The sequence below is a fragment of the Bos taurus genome, chromosome 15, assembly GCF_002263795.3.
Source record: "Bos taurus isolate L1 Dominette 01449 registration number 42190680 breed Hereford chromosome 15, ARS-UCD2.0, whole genome shotgun sequence".
Lineage (NCBI taxonomy): Eukaryota > Metazoa > Chordata > Mammalia > Artiodactyla > Bovidae > Bos > Bos taurus.
In genome coordinates this window covers 35,119,754-35,135,282 of record NC_037342.1, presented here as the reverse complement: position 1 = coordinate 35,135,282, position 15,529 = coordinate 35,119,754, and the positions used below count along the sequence as shown (strand labels likewise).

General features: G+C 44.9%; 1 protein-coding gene across 1 annotated transcript; it reads left to right on the top strand.

Moving 5' to 3' along the window:
* The first annotated feature begins 1,054 nt into the window (after positions 1-1,054).
* On the top strand, positions 1,055-14,050 carry NCR3LG1 (natural killer cell cytotoxicity receptor 3 ligand 1). Its single transcript, NM_001206792.1, has 5 exons — positions 1,055-1,397; positions 2,802-3,149; positions 10,694-11,020; positions 12,552-12,645; positions 13,394-14,050. The coding sequence occupies exons 1-5, from the start codon at positions 1,298-1,300 to the stop codon at positions 13,731-13,733; spliced, it is 1,209 nt and encodes a 402-aa protein (NP_001193721.1). The 5' UTR covers positions 1,055-1,297; the 3' UTR covers positions 13,734-14,050.
* The last annotated feature ends 1,479 nt before the right edge of the window (positions 14,051-15,529 follow it).

Below are 15,529 nucleotides of genomic sequence, written 5' to 3'. Positions count from 1 at the left end.
TAGGAGGAGAAGGGGATGACAGAGGATGAGATGGCTGGATGGCATCACTGACTCGATAGACGTGAGTTTGGGTAGACTCCGGAAGTTGGTGATGGACAGGGAGGCCTAGCATGCTGCGATTCATGGGGTCACAGAGAGTCGGACACTACTGAGCGAGTGAACTGAACACTGGAATGGACCTATAGACCTTGAGAAGAAGTATAAGCTGGAACAAGGAACTATCTGAAACTGAACAAGGACATTCTTTTATAATAACCATTTTTTCAGTTCAGTCACTCAGTCGTGTCCAACTCTTTGCGACCCCATGAATCGCAGCATGCCAGGCCTCCCTGTCCATCACCAACTCCCGGAGTTCACTCAAACTCACGCCCATCGAGTCGGTGATGCCATCCAGCCATCTCATCCTCTGTCGTCCCCTTTTCCTCCTGCCCCCAATCACTCCCAGCATCAGAGTCTTTTCCAATGAGTCAACTCTTAGCATGAGGTGGCCAAAGTACTGGAGTTTGAGCTTTAGCATCATTCCTTCCAAAGAATACCTAGGGCTGATCTCCTTTAGAATGGACTGAACTGACACCACACTACCCTCAACAACTCCAGAGAAATTCCTAGATATATTATACTATTATCATTTTTTAAGTTCTTTATTACCCCTTTAATTTTCATTTTTAAAACCTACTATTACCTTAAAAAAAGGACCTTATTTTTAAAGCAAATTTCATATATATATTCTTTTATAACTTTTGCGATTTTTTTTTAATATTGTATTTTTGAGAATCTAAGCTCTACTCTAGATTTTTAATCTTGCTTTTTGGTATTTGTTATCAATTCTGTATCTTTAAGAATCAAATCTTCAGTTCCAGTTATTACTTAGGAGTGTGATTACTGGCTTGATTGCCCTCACCCCCTGTGACTCTCCGTCCGTGCGCGCATCCCTCAGCCCCGCCCTGCTTCCGCTCGGCCGCCCCGCCGCTCGCCGCCCGCCAACCCCGCGCTGGAGGTGGGGATTGCCTGTTCCCTGGTCCGCGGCTCCCAGCCCAGCCCATTTCCCCGCGCAGCTGGCGGAGGTGCGACTGAGCAGGCGCTCGGCGAAACTTTTCCTTCTTCGTGAACGGAGTGACCAAGACGACTTCGCAGAGTTCTGCAGAAGGGGCCCAGAGACCTTAGTTAAATACGCCTATAGTTCGGTCTGGACGCGAGAGAATACACTTTCTACCCACTTCTTAGGCGCTGCTCACTCTTAAGAAGAAAAAGGAACGAAGAGGAAGTTCGAGGCCGCCGGTAAAGCTAGGCTATTGCAATGGCGAAGAGGGCGGCTGGCCGCATGCGGTGGGACTCCGTGTGGCTGCTCCGCCTTCTGATGTCGGTGTTGGTGCTGGAGCGCTTCCAGCTCGTCGCAGGTAGGATGAGGGAGAGAAGGAGGGAGGGAGGAGGGGTAGCGGTCGCTAGGCCGTGAGATCGCAGTCGGCTGGGTTTAGTTCAATTCAGTCGCTCAGTCGTGTCCGATTCTTTGCGACCCCATGAATCGCAGCACGCCAGGCCTCCTGTCCATCACCAACTCCCGGAGTTCAGTCAAACTCATGTCCATCGAGTCGGTGATGCCATCCAGCCATCTCATCCTCTGTTGTCCCCTTCTCCTCCTGCCCCCAATCCCTCCCAACATGGGAGTCTTTTCCAATGAGTCAACTCTTCGCGTGAGGTGGCCAAAGTATTGGAGTTTCAGCTTCAGCATCAGTCCTTCCAATGAACACCCAGGACTGATCTCCCTTAGGATGGACTGGTTGGATCTCCTTGCAGTCCAAGGGACTCTCAAGAGTCTTTTCCAACACCACAGTTCAAAAGCATCAATTCTTCGGCGCTCAGCTTTCTTCACAGTCCAACTCTCACATCCATACATGACCACTGGACAAACCATAGCCTAGACTAGACGGACCTTTGTTGGCAAAGTAGTATCTCTGCTTTTCAATATAGGGGCGCGAATAACCCCGAGGTAGCTTTCGGAAAATGCTGATTGATTTATTGAACAGTTACATACTGAATCCCTGCTTTGTGCAGAGTCTCCTCGTGTAGGAGCCTGAGAACAAGTGTTTCCTCAAGTTTGTGCTCTGGTGTTCTGTAAACTTCTTTATCCCTTGCATCATGCTAGTTGCTAGAACTGAGGGAAAAAATAAAAAATGTGAAATGAGATTACTCTGGGACTTTCCTGGTTGTCCAGTGGTTGAGACTCCACTTGCACTGCAGGAGGCGGGGGTTCAATTTCTGTTGGGAGGGAACTAAGATCCCACATGCCACCCTTGGTGGCCAAAAACAAAAAACACTCAACAGAAACCTCTTCAACAGGGGCGAAGGAATTGGGCCATGGATCATACTAGCTGAGAGTCCCTTAAATTCCCTTTAAAAAGAAAAGGAAATAGACTCCACCTGTGTATCTTGACTTCACTAAAGTCTTTACTGAGAGTGCATGGGTGTCACCGAAAGTGGGCTCCACCTGTTGGTCCCTCAAAAGCCAGTGAAGAGGCCAGGTTGGTGGAAAGGAAACTGCTTTATTTTGGATATTGGTGGATTGGCTGGATGGATGGGGTTGGGGTGGGGTTGGTTGGGGGAAGGAAAGAACAAAGTTCAAGGATTTTATATGGATTAATAAGGGGCCATGAACTAAGGGGTTTTGTATCTGAGGATCCCCCCCCCAGACCTGCCCCCACCCCCAAAAAGGGGAAGATGTTTCCAATCACATGATTGTGTTTTAGAGTACCAGGACTATGTTTCTTTCAAGGGTCTTCCATAACCTTCTCTTGTTGCCACAGGTTTACTGCAAGTGGAGATGGCAGGGAGGACTCAGATGGTTTTCTTGAATGAAAATGTAACTATCTTTTGCAAGATCCGTGATTCTCCACACCTGGACATCAAAAGTATGGGTATCACGTGGTTTCAGAAGACTGGAAAGTCTGAAACCTACACCAAACTGTTTCAGTATTTCGGAAACTACAGGGAGACATCCCAACGTGGAGCCTGGGTGTCTCTACGGAGTCTGCAGAAGGGAGATGCCTCATTGCAGCTGCCTCGTGTGCAGCTGGAGGATGCAGGGGAGTACCGCTGTGAGCTGGTGGTTACTCCTCAGAAGGCCCAGGGGAGTGTCTGGCTGAAGGTTGTAGGTGAGTGCCTGAGGGCAGTGCCCTGTGGTTCTTATGATGATGGGGCTTGCAGTGGAGATGTGGATGGGCTGAGTGGAGCAGAGGTTTAGAGCATGGGCCTAGGAGTCAAATAGAACATAGGTTTGAGTCCAGGACTTCCATGGACTTCTTAACAACTTTGGGCAAGTTTTTAATCACGCTGAAACTCTAAACAGATGTAACTGTTTTTTCTAAGAGAATTGATTGTAGAGAAGTGGCTCAGAAAAATGCAGGTAAGATAGCTAGTGAGAAGTTGCTGTACAGCACAGGGAGCTCAGCTCGGTGTTCTGAGATGCCCTAGAAGGGTGGAATGGGCGGGTGGGATGAAGGGGCTCAAGAGGGAGGGAATATATGTATACATAGAGCTGATTCACACTGTTATACAGCAGAAATTAACACAACATTGTAAAGCAATTATACTCCAATTAAAAACTTTTTTTAAATGCAGGTAAAATGCTCAGAATAGAGCTTGGTCCATTTAAAGTAGCAGTAAAAGATATTCACAGTAATTAGATAATTTCCCTGGTATGTCTATAGTTAGCCTTCACTGAAGAGATACCTCTGAAAGGTATCTGGGGAAGGAGAGAGATTGCACTCTGTTTCCATGGGTCTGAATCCTATTCTGTCTGACTTTGCTGCTTTCAAACTGAGTGATTGGTCAGCCATTTAATATCTTTGCCTGTGAATTTACCCACTTAAAATGAGGTGACAAGTCTTACCTGCTGAGGTGTTCCGAGGATTACGTAAGATCATGTATGAAAATGCTCGGCCAGTGCTGTTTTAAGGCAGGTGCTCAGTCAAGACTTAACAACAGCAACGTTCTTCCCTAAACACCTTTTTGAACTCCTCTGTCTGCTATTATAAGTAGGTTGGATTCTCTGTGGATGGGCTTGGGGCTACCACAACAAAACACCACTGACTGGGTGGCTTATACAACAGAAATTAATTTTCGTACAATTTTGGAGTCTAGATGTCTGAGATCAAGGTGACAGCAGGGTTGATTTCTTCTGAGGCCTCTTTCTTTGGCTTGTAGCTGGTTGTCTTTTTCCTGTGCTTGCGTATCCTAATCTCCTTCTATAAAGACATGAGTCAGATTAGGGCTCAACCTAATGATCTCTTTTAACTTATCAACAACCTCAGTAAAAACCCTATCTCTCAGCTTTTGCTTGTCTGTAAAGCTTTTGATTTCTCCTTCATATTTGAATGTGATCCTTGCTGGGTACAGTAATCTGGGTTGTAGGTTTTTCTCTTTCATCACTTTAAGTTTGTCCTGCCATTCCCTTCTAGCCTGAAGAGTTTCTGTTGAAAGATCAGCTGTTATCCTTATGGGAATCCCCTTGTGTGTTATTTGTTGCTTTTCCCTTGCTGCTTTTAATATTTGCTCTTTGCATTTGATCTTTGTTAATTTGATTAATATGTGTCTTGGGGTGTTTCACCTTGGCTTTATCCTGTTTGGGACTCTCTGGGTTTCTTGGACTTGGATGGCTATTTCCTTCCTCATTTTAGGGACGCTTTCAACTATCACCTCCTCAAGTATTTTCCTCTTGGCCTTTTCTTTTTGTCTTCTTCTGGGACTCCTATGATTTGAATGTTGGGGCATTTAACATTGTCCCAGAGGTCTCTCAGGTTGTCCTCATTTCTTTTAATTCTTTTTTTCCACTCTGCTTCATTTATTTCCACCATTCTATCTTCCACCTCACTTATCCTATCTTCTGCCTCAGTTATTCTGTTGGTTTCCTCCAGAGTGCTTTTGATCTCAGTTATTGCATTATTCATTATTGATTGACTCTTTTTTATTTCTTCTAGGTCCTTGTTAAACTTTTCTTGCATCTTCAAATCCTTGTCTCCAGTCTATTTATCTGTAACTCCATTTTGTTTTTGAGATTTTGGATCATCTTTACTATCATTATTCTGAATTCTTTTTCGGGTGGACCCCCATCTCCTCCTCTTTTGTTTGGTTTGCTGAGCATTTATGATGTTCCTTTACCTGCTGAATATTTCTCTGCCTTTTCATCTTGTTTAGATTGCTGTGTTTGGGGTGGCCTTTCTGTATGCCGGAAGTCTGTGGTTCCTCTCTATTGTGGAGGATCCTCCCTGAGGGTGCGTTGAACGAGTGGCTTGTCAAGGTTTCCTTGTTAGGGAAGCTTGCGTCAGTGTTCTGGTGGGTAGAGCTGGATCTCTTCTCTCTGGAGTGCAGCGAAGTTTCCAGTAGTGAGTTTTAGGTGTCTATGGGTTTGGTGTGACTTTGGGCCGCCTGTTTTTTTGTGCTCAGGGTTATTTTCCTGCTTTGTTGGAGAATTTGCTTGTTATGTCTCGCTCTGAAACTTGTTGGCTCTAGGTTGGAGCTTGGTTTCAGGTAGGTATGGAGGCTTTTGGATGAGCTCTTGTCGATTGATGTTCCCTGGAGTCAGGAGTTTTCTGGTGTTCTCAAGTTTTGGATTTAAGCCTCCTGCCTCTGACTTGCAATCTTATTCTTACAGTAGCCTCAAGACTTCTCCATCCATACGGCACTGATGATAAAACATCTAGGTTAATGGTGAGAAGATTCTCCATAGTGGGGGACACCCAGAGAGGTTCACAGAGTTACATGAAGAAGAGAAGAGGGAGGAGGGAGATAGAGGTGACTAGGAGGAGAAGCTGCTGCTGCTGCTACGTTGCTTCAGTCGTGTCCGACTCTGTGCAACCCCATAGACGGCAGCCCACCAGGCTCCCCTGTCTCTGGGATTCTCCAGGCAAGAACACTGGAGTGGGTTGCCATTTCCTTTTCCAGTGCATGAAACTGAAAGGTGAAAGTGAAGTTGCTCAGTCGTGTCCGACTCTTAGCTACCCCATGGACTGCAGCCCACCAGGCTCCTCCGCCCATGGAATCTTCCAGGCAAGAGTACTGGGGTGGGGTGCTATTCGGGGTATCAAAAGGAGAGAGAGCAATTTAGACAGTAATCAATTCCCTATTTGCTCTCCACAGTCTGGAACACTCAGAGAGATTCACGGAGTTACACAGAGAAGAGAAGAGGGAGGAAGGAGACAGAGGTGACCAGGAGGAGAGGAGGGGGAGTCAAAAGGAGAGAGACCAATCTAGCCTGTGATCAGTTCCCTAAGTGTTCTCCACAGCCCGAAACACCCAAAGAGATTCACAGAGTTAAGTAGAGAAGAGAAGGGGGAGGGAAGAGATAGAGGTGACCTGGGGAGGAAAAGGAGAGTCAAAAGGGGAGAGAGCAATCAAGCCAGTAATCACACGCCTAAGTAAAAATGGGAACTGAAGATTAGATTCTTAAAGGTACAAAATTGGTAACAAATACCAAAAAGCAAATATTAAAAATCTAGAGTAGAGGTTAGACTCTCAAAAATACAGTATTAAAAATACAAAACAAAATCACAAAAATTATAAAAAATATATATATGAAATTTGCCTTAAAATAGGGTCTTTTTTTTTGCAAGGTAATAGTAGATTATAAAAATGAAAATTAAAGGAGTAATAAAGAACTTAAAAATAAAAAAATAAAAAAATGATAATAGTAAAATATATCTAGGAATTTCTCTGGAGCTGTTGAGGGCAGTGTGGGGTCAGTTCAGTTTCAGATAGTTCCTTGTTTCAGCTTATACTTCTCAAGGTCTATAGGCCCCTTCCAATACTTAGTCAATGCTAACTACAGGGTTTTAATCTGTTAAACCTGTCATTTCTGAAGCGGTTCCCTCTTTGTTTATTTTGGCTTCCTCTGTTTGCAAGTCTCTTCAGTGTCTAGTTTCTGCCCTGACACAAAGGGGCAAAGACGGTCACTTGTTCAGTTGTGCTGTGGGGAGGGAGGAACACTGCAAACAAATATCACTGGCGTGTGTGGGGAGTGCTCGCAGTGTATGGACCACACTGGGTTTGCCCCGGCTCACAGCGCATGTGCTTATATGACCCAGCAATCCCACTGCTGTGCATGCACACTGAGGAAACCAGAATTGAAAGAGGCATGTGTACCCCAATGTTGATCACAGCACTGTTTACAATAGCCAGGACATGGAAGCAACCTAGATGCCCATCGGCAGACAAATGGATAAGAAAGCTGTGGTACATATACACAATGGAATATTACTCAGCTATTAAACAGAATGCATTCCTCAGCTATTAAAAAGAATGAGGTGGATGAAACGAGCCTATTATACAGAGTGAAGTAAGTCAGAAAGAAAAACACCAATACAGTATATTAACGTATATATATGGAATTTAGAAAGATGGTAACAATGACCCTATATGCGAGACATCAAAAGAGACACAGAAGTAAAGAACAGACTTTTGGGCTCTGGGAGAAGGTGAGGGTGGGATGATTTGAGAGAATAGCATTGAAACATGTATATTACCACATGTGAAATAGATCGCCAGTCCAGATTTGATGCATGAGACAGGGTGCTCAGGGCCAGTGCACTGGGATGACCCTGAGGGATGGGATGGGGAGGGAGGTGGGAGCGGGGTTTAGGATGGGGAACACATGTATACCCATGGCTGATTCATGTCATTGTATGGCAAAAACCACTACAATACTGTAAAGTAATTAGCCTCCAATTAAATTAATTAAAAAAAAACAAACTCTATCTCTAAATATAGTCACAGTCTGAGGGAATTAGTTTAAGAGTTCAACATATGAATTTGGGAGGGGGTACAATTCAGTATAACTGGGGGGCAGTATCTGTGAGCTCTCCACAATTTCACTGAAGACTTGTACATATCAATTTTGGAGGTAGGGATGTATATTAGAATTCCTCTGCAACTGATAGCCTAAAAAGTTTTTTTTTTTCTTTCAAAAATTAAATAAATAAATAGACTTTATGTTTTTAGAAGAGGATTAGATTTATGGAGAAATTGCAAAGACAGTACAGAGTTCCCATATTACTCTTGCCTCCACACCCCACTTGCCCTATTAACATCTTGCATTTATGATATATTTTTATAATTATGAACCAATATTGATACATTATTATTTATTAACGTCCATAGTTTATTCACTTGTAGCTCAGTCGGTAAAGAATCTACCTGCAATGTGGGAGACCTGGGTTGGATCCCTGGGTCGGGAAGATCCCCTGGAGAAGGAAATGGCAACCCACTCCAGTATCCTTGCCTGGAAAATCTCATGGACACAGGAGCCTGGTGGGCTGCAGTCCATGGGGTTGGAAAGAGTAGGGCAGGACTGAGTGACTAACACTTACTTACATAGTTTATTCAGATTTCCTTAGTTTTTTCCTCCTGATAATTTTCTTTGCTCTGAAGGCTACTATTTTTTCAAAAAGAGTTTTATTTAATTATTTGTTTTTGGCTGTGCTTGGTCTTCATCGCTCCACGGACTTTTCTCTAGTTGTGACAAATAGGGGATGCCTCTCATTGCAGTGGCCTCTCATTGTGGAGCATGGGCTCTAGGTTACATGTGCTTAATCGTTATTTAAAAGTCCCTATCTGGTCATTCCAAAATCTGTGTCATTCCAGAGTTTGGGTCTGATGCTTGCTTTGTCTTTTCATACTTTTTGGCATGCCTTGTAATTTTTTGTTGAAAACCAGATATTCCGTATAAGATAGTAGGAACTGAGGTGAATAGGCTTTTGGAATGAGGATCTGCATTTCCTTGGCTAGGAGTTGCATTCTGTTTAATGTTAATGCTGTGCCTGTAGATGCCAGAGACTTCGATTCCTTCTGGTGTCTTCCTCCCACCCCCCGCCTTATTTTCCTTGAGTTTCCTCATGAACTCCTTCTGAAATAGAACCTACGTTTAACAGCTCTCTCAGTTGTAATCTACTGTTATCATTCTGGGGCTCTGTTGATGTAGTGGTAAGTTGTCATAGAGGGGAAGCTGTTTATAATTTTCTGATTAAATCTCATTCTTTGAGTTGCCTGAGCCGCTAGACTGTCTAACCTTCACAAGTGTTCCTAGGTGAGACAGGAAGGCTAAGAGGGGGCTGGAGCCGCTAAACATCACTATCCCAGGTCAGATAAGACTTTGGCAAATTCTTTTCCCTTGAGAGCATCCTTTATTGTGGAGAATGCACTGGAGAATTGTGGAGAATGTGTGTGTGTATATATATATTTAATTTGTATTTAATTACTTAGTTTTGACTGCTCTGGGTCTTTGTTGCTGTGCACCGGCATTCCCTAGTTGCAGCAGGTAGGCACTACTCTCAGGCTGTGGTGCGTGGGCTTCTTCTTACGGTGGCTTCTCTTGTTGCGGAGCACAGGCTCTAGGGTGCACAGGCTTCGGTGGTTGTGGTACATGGGCTTAGTTGCTCTGCAGCATGTGGAATCTTCACAGACCAGGGATCAAGCCCGTGTCCCCTACATTGGCCGGTGGATTCTTAACCCCTGGACCACCAAGGAGTCCTGGGTATATTTTGAAATAGTTATAATAGTTATTTTTCTTCTCTTCCCTGCTCAAAACAGGAGGGGATTTTTCTTGGATCTTCACAGTGAGAGCCTGGTGGGATTCTTGGAGGAACAACTCATGAAAGTGTGTGGCCCCCTCTAAGGCTGGGCCTCTAGGAGTCTTTTACTCTCAACCTAGTCCACACTTATCCTTTAGCAATTTGTCAGAGTTAGTGCTTACGTATGTCAACCAGTTTATTGCTCTAGTACCTTCTGCTTAAGGTTTTATGATCTTGGCCGTGATTCTCTCAATCTGCCTGTGTGTGTCTATGGTTTACAGGGTGGTGGCTCGCCCTGTCACCTCAATTCTTTGATGAATCTAAAGAAAACTGTGCATTTTCAATTTGTTCAGTTCAGCTTTATTTCCTGTTCCAAGGATAGAAATGATGACTTTCAAGATCTTTACATGTGAGAGGGGAAGCCAGAGGTCAGTAGTGCTTTTAAGAAGGCGGCTTATTTTCCTTTCTCAAAAATGTAGCCAACCCAGGGCAGATATAGCAGTGCTCTGATCATCTGGGACCCAAGATCCTTTATCTTGTCACTTTTCTGTCTTCAACCTGCATTTCTGCTTTGTGTTTAGAAACGGCTTCTCTGTCCCCAGCCATGACATACTATTCCAGCCATTCTGTAGAAAGAAGGAAGTGGAGGGGGAGAGACACTGTTCTTTTCTTTAAGATACCCTTGTTATTTCAGGATCCTTCTTAGAAGTTGCTCTCACCACTTCTGATTACAATCAAACTTTCAGACCTTAATTCACATGACTACACCCAGCTGCAGAGGAGGGTGGGAGAAGCAGCTTTAACTTGGAGGTGTCATGGAAGAATGGAGACTGGCAGCAGTTAGCAGTCTCTGCTAATTCCAAGTGTTTATTCCAAGAGTTTCCTCAGATTCCCAAAGGTATCTATGACACAGAGGGGCTTAAGAAACTCTGCTTTATAAAGCTGCCTGAGATTCAGGGTCACAGCATATCAGTACCCCACTGGCACTGGGACCAACGTACCCAGAACACTTAGTCTAAGCAGAATACCATTCAGTTTACTTCGCTTTCCTGAAGGCTTGCTATGGGTCTGACATTTGAGCTGATAATAAGCAAATCTCTACCTACCCTCAAAGAATGATTTCTCTCCCCTGGCAGCTCAGCCAGTCAGCAACTTGTCTGAACAAGTCATGGTGAAAGATAACAAGGACAGACATATTTTGTGTACATCAAGTAGGTTCTACCCAGAGCATATCAACATCACATGGAAAAAATGGACCCAGAATGATCGCCACTTCAGGGAATTTTCCAAGAACATCACCACTGACCACATAGTCAAGAATGAGGATGGTACATTTAATATCACTAGCCACCTAAGGCTGAAGCCATCTCTGGAAGACAATGGGACCATCTATCAGTGTGTGGTATGGCATGTATCCTTGCCCACAATCCAGAGTTTGGACTTTCAGTTGATTCTACATCCAGGTAAGCATCTTCCTGGACATTTCCCTTATTCTTCATTTTGAGGGGAGTATCATATAAACTTTGGTTATATAGGGAAGGGGAGAAAAATCGGTCTGATTTAGATCAGCCCCAGAGTCAGCAGAACAGATTAGGTCCCTAAGCCAGGACAGATGGTCTAATAGGTGACCTGGCTTCTATGGTCATGGCTCTGGTCCTAGGTGGGGATGATCCTGTTGGTCCAGTGCATCTGCATAGAGCTGAGAGAGGTCATGAAGGCAGAGGCTGACTGGTGGCCCTGAGGGATGTGGTCTGGGTGTGCCAGATGGGGCTTGAGATGATCCTGAAGGGAGAGAGAAATTGTTCTTGGAAGTAAAGACCAGGGATTGTGTGGGTGGTGTGTACACAGATGTGTTTAGGGTATCTCAGAAACAGGGGAATATGAAATTGAAATATACTTTGTGTGTTTGGTATCAGGGATTTGTCTGGGCTGGGTGATATGTATATATCTTGGCCCATTGTTGGTGGTTAGTCGCTAAGTTGTATCCAACTCTTTTGTGACCCCATGCACTGTAACTCGCCAGGTTCTTCTGTCCATGGGACTTGTAGGTAAGAATATGGAAGTAGATTGGCAGGCAGATTCTTTACCATCACCAGTCACCAGGTAAGCCCTCTTAGTCCAAATGGACTGCTGTAACAAATTGCCACAGACTAGGTGGCTTATAAGTGCCTCCTCAGGTGGTAGAGTGGTAAAGAATCCGCCTGCCAATGAAGGAGATGCGGGTTCAATCCCTGGGTTGGGAAGATCCCCTGGAGAAGGAAATGGCAACCCACTTCAGTATTTTTACCTGGGAAATCCCATGGACCAGAAGAGCCTGATAGGCTACAGTGCATGGGATCGCAGAGAGTCAGCCATGACTGAGTGGCTGAGCGTGCACGCGCACGCATGCGGGTGGCTTATAAGCAACAGAACTTCATTTCTCACAGTTCTAGAGGCTGGAGTCCCAAGATTAGTGGCCAGCATGGTTGGGTGAGAGCCCTTTTGCAGGTTTCAGACTTCTCATGCTGTCCTCACAAGGTGGAAGGGTGAGCGATCTCTCAAGGCCCTCCTTTATAGGGCACTCATCTCACTCCTGAGTGCCCCACCCTCACGACCTAATCACCTCCCCAAAGCCCTGTCTCCTAATGCTGTCATACTGGGCATTAAGATTTCAGCATTCAGATTTTGAGGGGAGAGTGACATTCAGTCTATAGCAGTATACAGGTGATACAGGATGGTATAATGCTATGGAAGCTTTAAACATGTGCACAGCATGTGCATATTGTATGTGGTGTTTGATATTGCTGTATTTCTGATAAGTGCTAAACAGGCTGTTTGACGTCTGGAGGTGTAAGTGATAGGATGGAGGAGGGCAAAGACATGTGGCAGAAGGTTGGTGGTACCATCCCTGACAGAAGATGACATACAACCACACCGATCCTAGAAGCAGTCATGTGATCTCTTTGGCCCCTGCCAATAGGCTTCCTCTTAACGTTTTCTTCCTTCTTTCTGCAGAATCTGAGAAGAAAACTGACTGGCTCTCTATTGGAATGATTGTAGTAATCATCATTGGACTGATCATACTTTTATATATTTTTCTTAAGACAAGGTAAGGGGCTCTAAAGCAAAGTTTAGCCTTGTGTTTTGGAGTACGCTCTGGGAGTTCAGAATTCATGGCCAGTGCATGGTGTTGGAGAGCTCTCAGGATTGATGCTGGGGTGTTCTAAGTATATTTATGATGTATGGCTTTTTTTGATGTGTTGGGGAGGCACTGTCTCATCTGGTCTCCATGTAGTGGCCTGGAACTCTGGGAAGACGTGCTGTAAGGCCCTTCTGCCTCCTCCTGATGAATCGGCTCACTGTGAATCAAGCCTGACCTCGTTGTTCACACCAGGCCCGTGAATGATATATGAGCTGCAGTACTGCTGTCGCATACAGAGTCCTTGGCTCAGAGAGGGGATTTCCTTCCCTACCATTTGTGCATATTTTGTTAATAACTCAATGGGATAACTTACCACCCAAATTATACTGGTTTAACCAAGAATTTCCAACCCCAGTGAGGGTGTTGCCAATCTAAAACATGTTTCCAAACATGTTATTCCCTATGGTCCAAATAGCAAATAAAACAACTCAAACTGTTGTCGAGGCCAGTTTAAATGCATTAGTTAAATGCTTTTGGGTAATAAAACTGCCCCCAATTATTTACAGGCCTGCTGATGCAGAATCTGTGCAATAGCTAGTATATCTCATTATAAATGCTTTTGGAAAAGCAGACCAATCCATTCATCAAGAAAAAAGGCTGTTTGTCTAAAGTTGGCCAACTGATTCATAGGACTTACTCTCCTGATTTAACCTAGGTCAGTAAAATGCTGGAAATGGTGCCTGCTGAAGAGAGTCTGCGCTCATGTTGTCCAACTCTTCATGACACTATGGTCTGTAGTCTGCCAGGCTCCTCTGTCCATGGAATTTTCCAAGCAAGAACACTGGAATGGGTTGCCATTTCCTTCTCCAGGGGCTTTTCCCAACCCAGAGATCGAACCGAAGTCTCCTGCATTCCAGGTGGATTCTTTACTGCTTGAGCCACTGGGGAAGCTGGAGGATGAGAGACACTGTAAACAGAGACTTCTGGAGGATAAGGGACCCTCGAAGCTGGAACTGGATCAGATGACCGCTTCCTCAACGCATCAGCAAATCTAGCTAAGATCATCAGTGCCAACAGAACTGACTCTTGAGTGCATGAGACTTATTTTTCAAAGCCACTTAGCCACCATGTTCCAGCTATGGCATCTCAGGCATCTGCTGTAGTTTCAAGCTTGCTTGAAAGCTAATGGCATGCTATCCCTCATTATCCCTTCTTCCTCCCTTCACAGATAGCAGACCTGTGTCAAAGTTTCAGTCAGATCTGTACTTATTTCCCTGAATTTATTTATCCTGATTTTATTTATCAGGATAATGTACTAATTTATTCTGTATTTATAAGTGTACTGATTATAAATAAATGTAGTGATTATAAATAAATGTACTGATTTATCCTGTATTTATTTATCTTCTCTTCCCCAGTAACAGTGGCATAGGGAGAAAAACTGGAATTGGTCAAGTGAAGTCAGAGTGCGTAGAAGCAGGGTTCTGTAATGAATTGTGCAGTTGCATATGCACTTTGTATCACTGCTTCAATTATTGGCATCAATGCCTGGAAGGACCTAAGGACAGGGGAAAGACAGAAGTTTACACTCCTGTACCCAAGGTGGCCAGTGTAGGTGGCCTGCCTTTCACATCACTCCAGAGTGGAAATAGAGTAGAGTGTAGGTAGATGAAGCTATACGATGCCCCAGGCAGGTGGACCTGGCAGCGAGGATGCCAATTGTAGGGAAAGAGCAATTGGTGGTGGCAGTAGTCAGGCTTTCTCTTGTTCCACGGTTTCTCGCTCTTACACGTTTGGTAAATAATAATATGTAAGAGCTGAGATCATTTATAGCACTGTGCATACATGTCACGACGTACTTCTTGGCCACAGGCTGTTTTTGTTCTGCAAGTATATATAAGCTCCACCTGAAAAGCCCTGGAGGCTGCATTAAGGCTACATTACAGCTATGTTAAAGTTATGTTATGGCTGCTGTCATGGGTGCTGTGCCAGTCAGGAGAGAATAAATGTGTCTGCAGTTCCTATGGCTCCTTGCATCTCCTTCCAGCCTCTTGGTTCACGCCTCACCTACCCTGGGTTCAGCGAACAGTGCATACAATGAGATACGCAAGACAGCTGGTATAGTCAGCAGGATACAGTGAGACACCAATACTCTAGGTTCTAATGCAACAAGCCCACCCTCTGGAACCCATTTCTGACTCTAATCCCATCGTTTGGCCTTTCCCCAACTCCTTTCAAGTTGGAACAGATCTGTTGTTATTCAAGCCTACCCTAATCTGGGGTCAGCAGCATTCATGTCTTCTTCCTCCAGGTTTTCTGCATGTCTTAGTACAATAAGGTATCTGACACTGGCCCTTGGGAGTCCTCAGAGGTGAACCCAGAGATGTATGGGGAGCCAGAGCTACTCTTTGCAGCAAGCACTCTAGGAAAGTTCTCCCTAAGAAAAGACGTTGGAGAGGAACTCAAGAGCAGGACAGAGCTGAGAGGATGATACATGAGGAGAGTGGGTTCATAGAAGCTGGCTGAGTCCTCCCCAGCAGAAAGACCAGAGGGCCACCTAGGTGGGCCACATGTGGGCTGTGTGGTGACTGGCTGGAGATGCCAAACCCAGAGGCATTAGGCCTGAGCAGTTTTCCAGAATGTCTAAGTAGGCTAGTTTCTCCAGCCTAGCAGTTCAGTTTCACTACTGGAAGAGGGTGGCTTGGCTTCCCTTCTCTGCTGAGCTCAGGACTGAGACCCAGGACACATGTCACAACACCTGTGTGAGTTGGAGACAGGGATGGCAGATGTGCAATGTCAGTCTGCACTGCCGCCTGACTGGCTGGAGTTGGGGGAGCCTGCAAGGTAGGGA

What these genes read in the sequence shown, in the direction of transcription:
- NCR3LG1 (NM_001206792.1), top strand. Translation starts at nt 1,298, where the DNA reads ATGGCGAAGAGGGCGGCTGGCCGCATGCGGTGGGACTCCGTGTGGCTG. An exon ending in TGTCTGGCTGAAGGTTGTAG is followed by an intron (nt 3,150 to 10,693) that starts GTGAGTGCCTGA and finishes CTCCCCTGGCAG; the next exon opens with CTCAGCCAGTCAGCAACTTG. An exon ending in TCAGTTGATTCTACATCCAG is followed by an intron (nt 11,021 to 12,551) that starts GTAAGCATCTTC and finishes TTCTTTCTGCAG; the next exon opens with AATCTGAGAAGAAAACTGAC.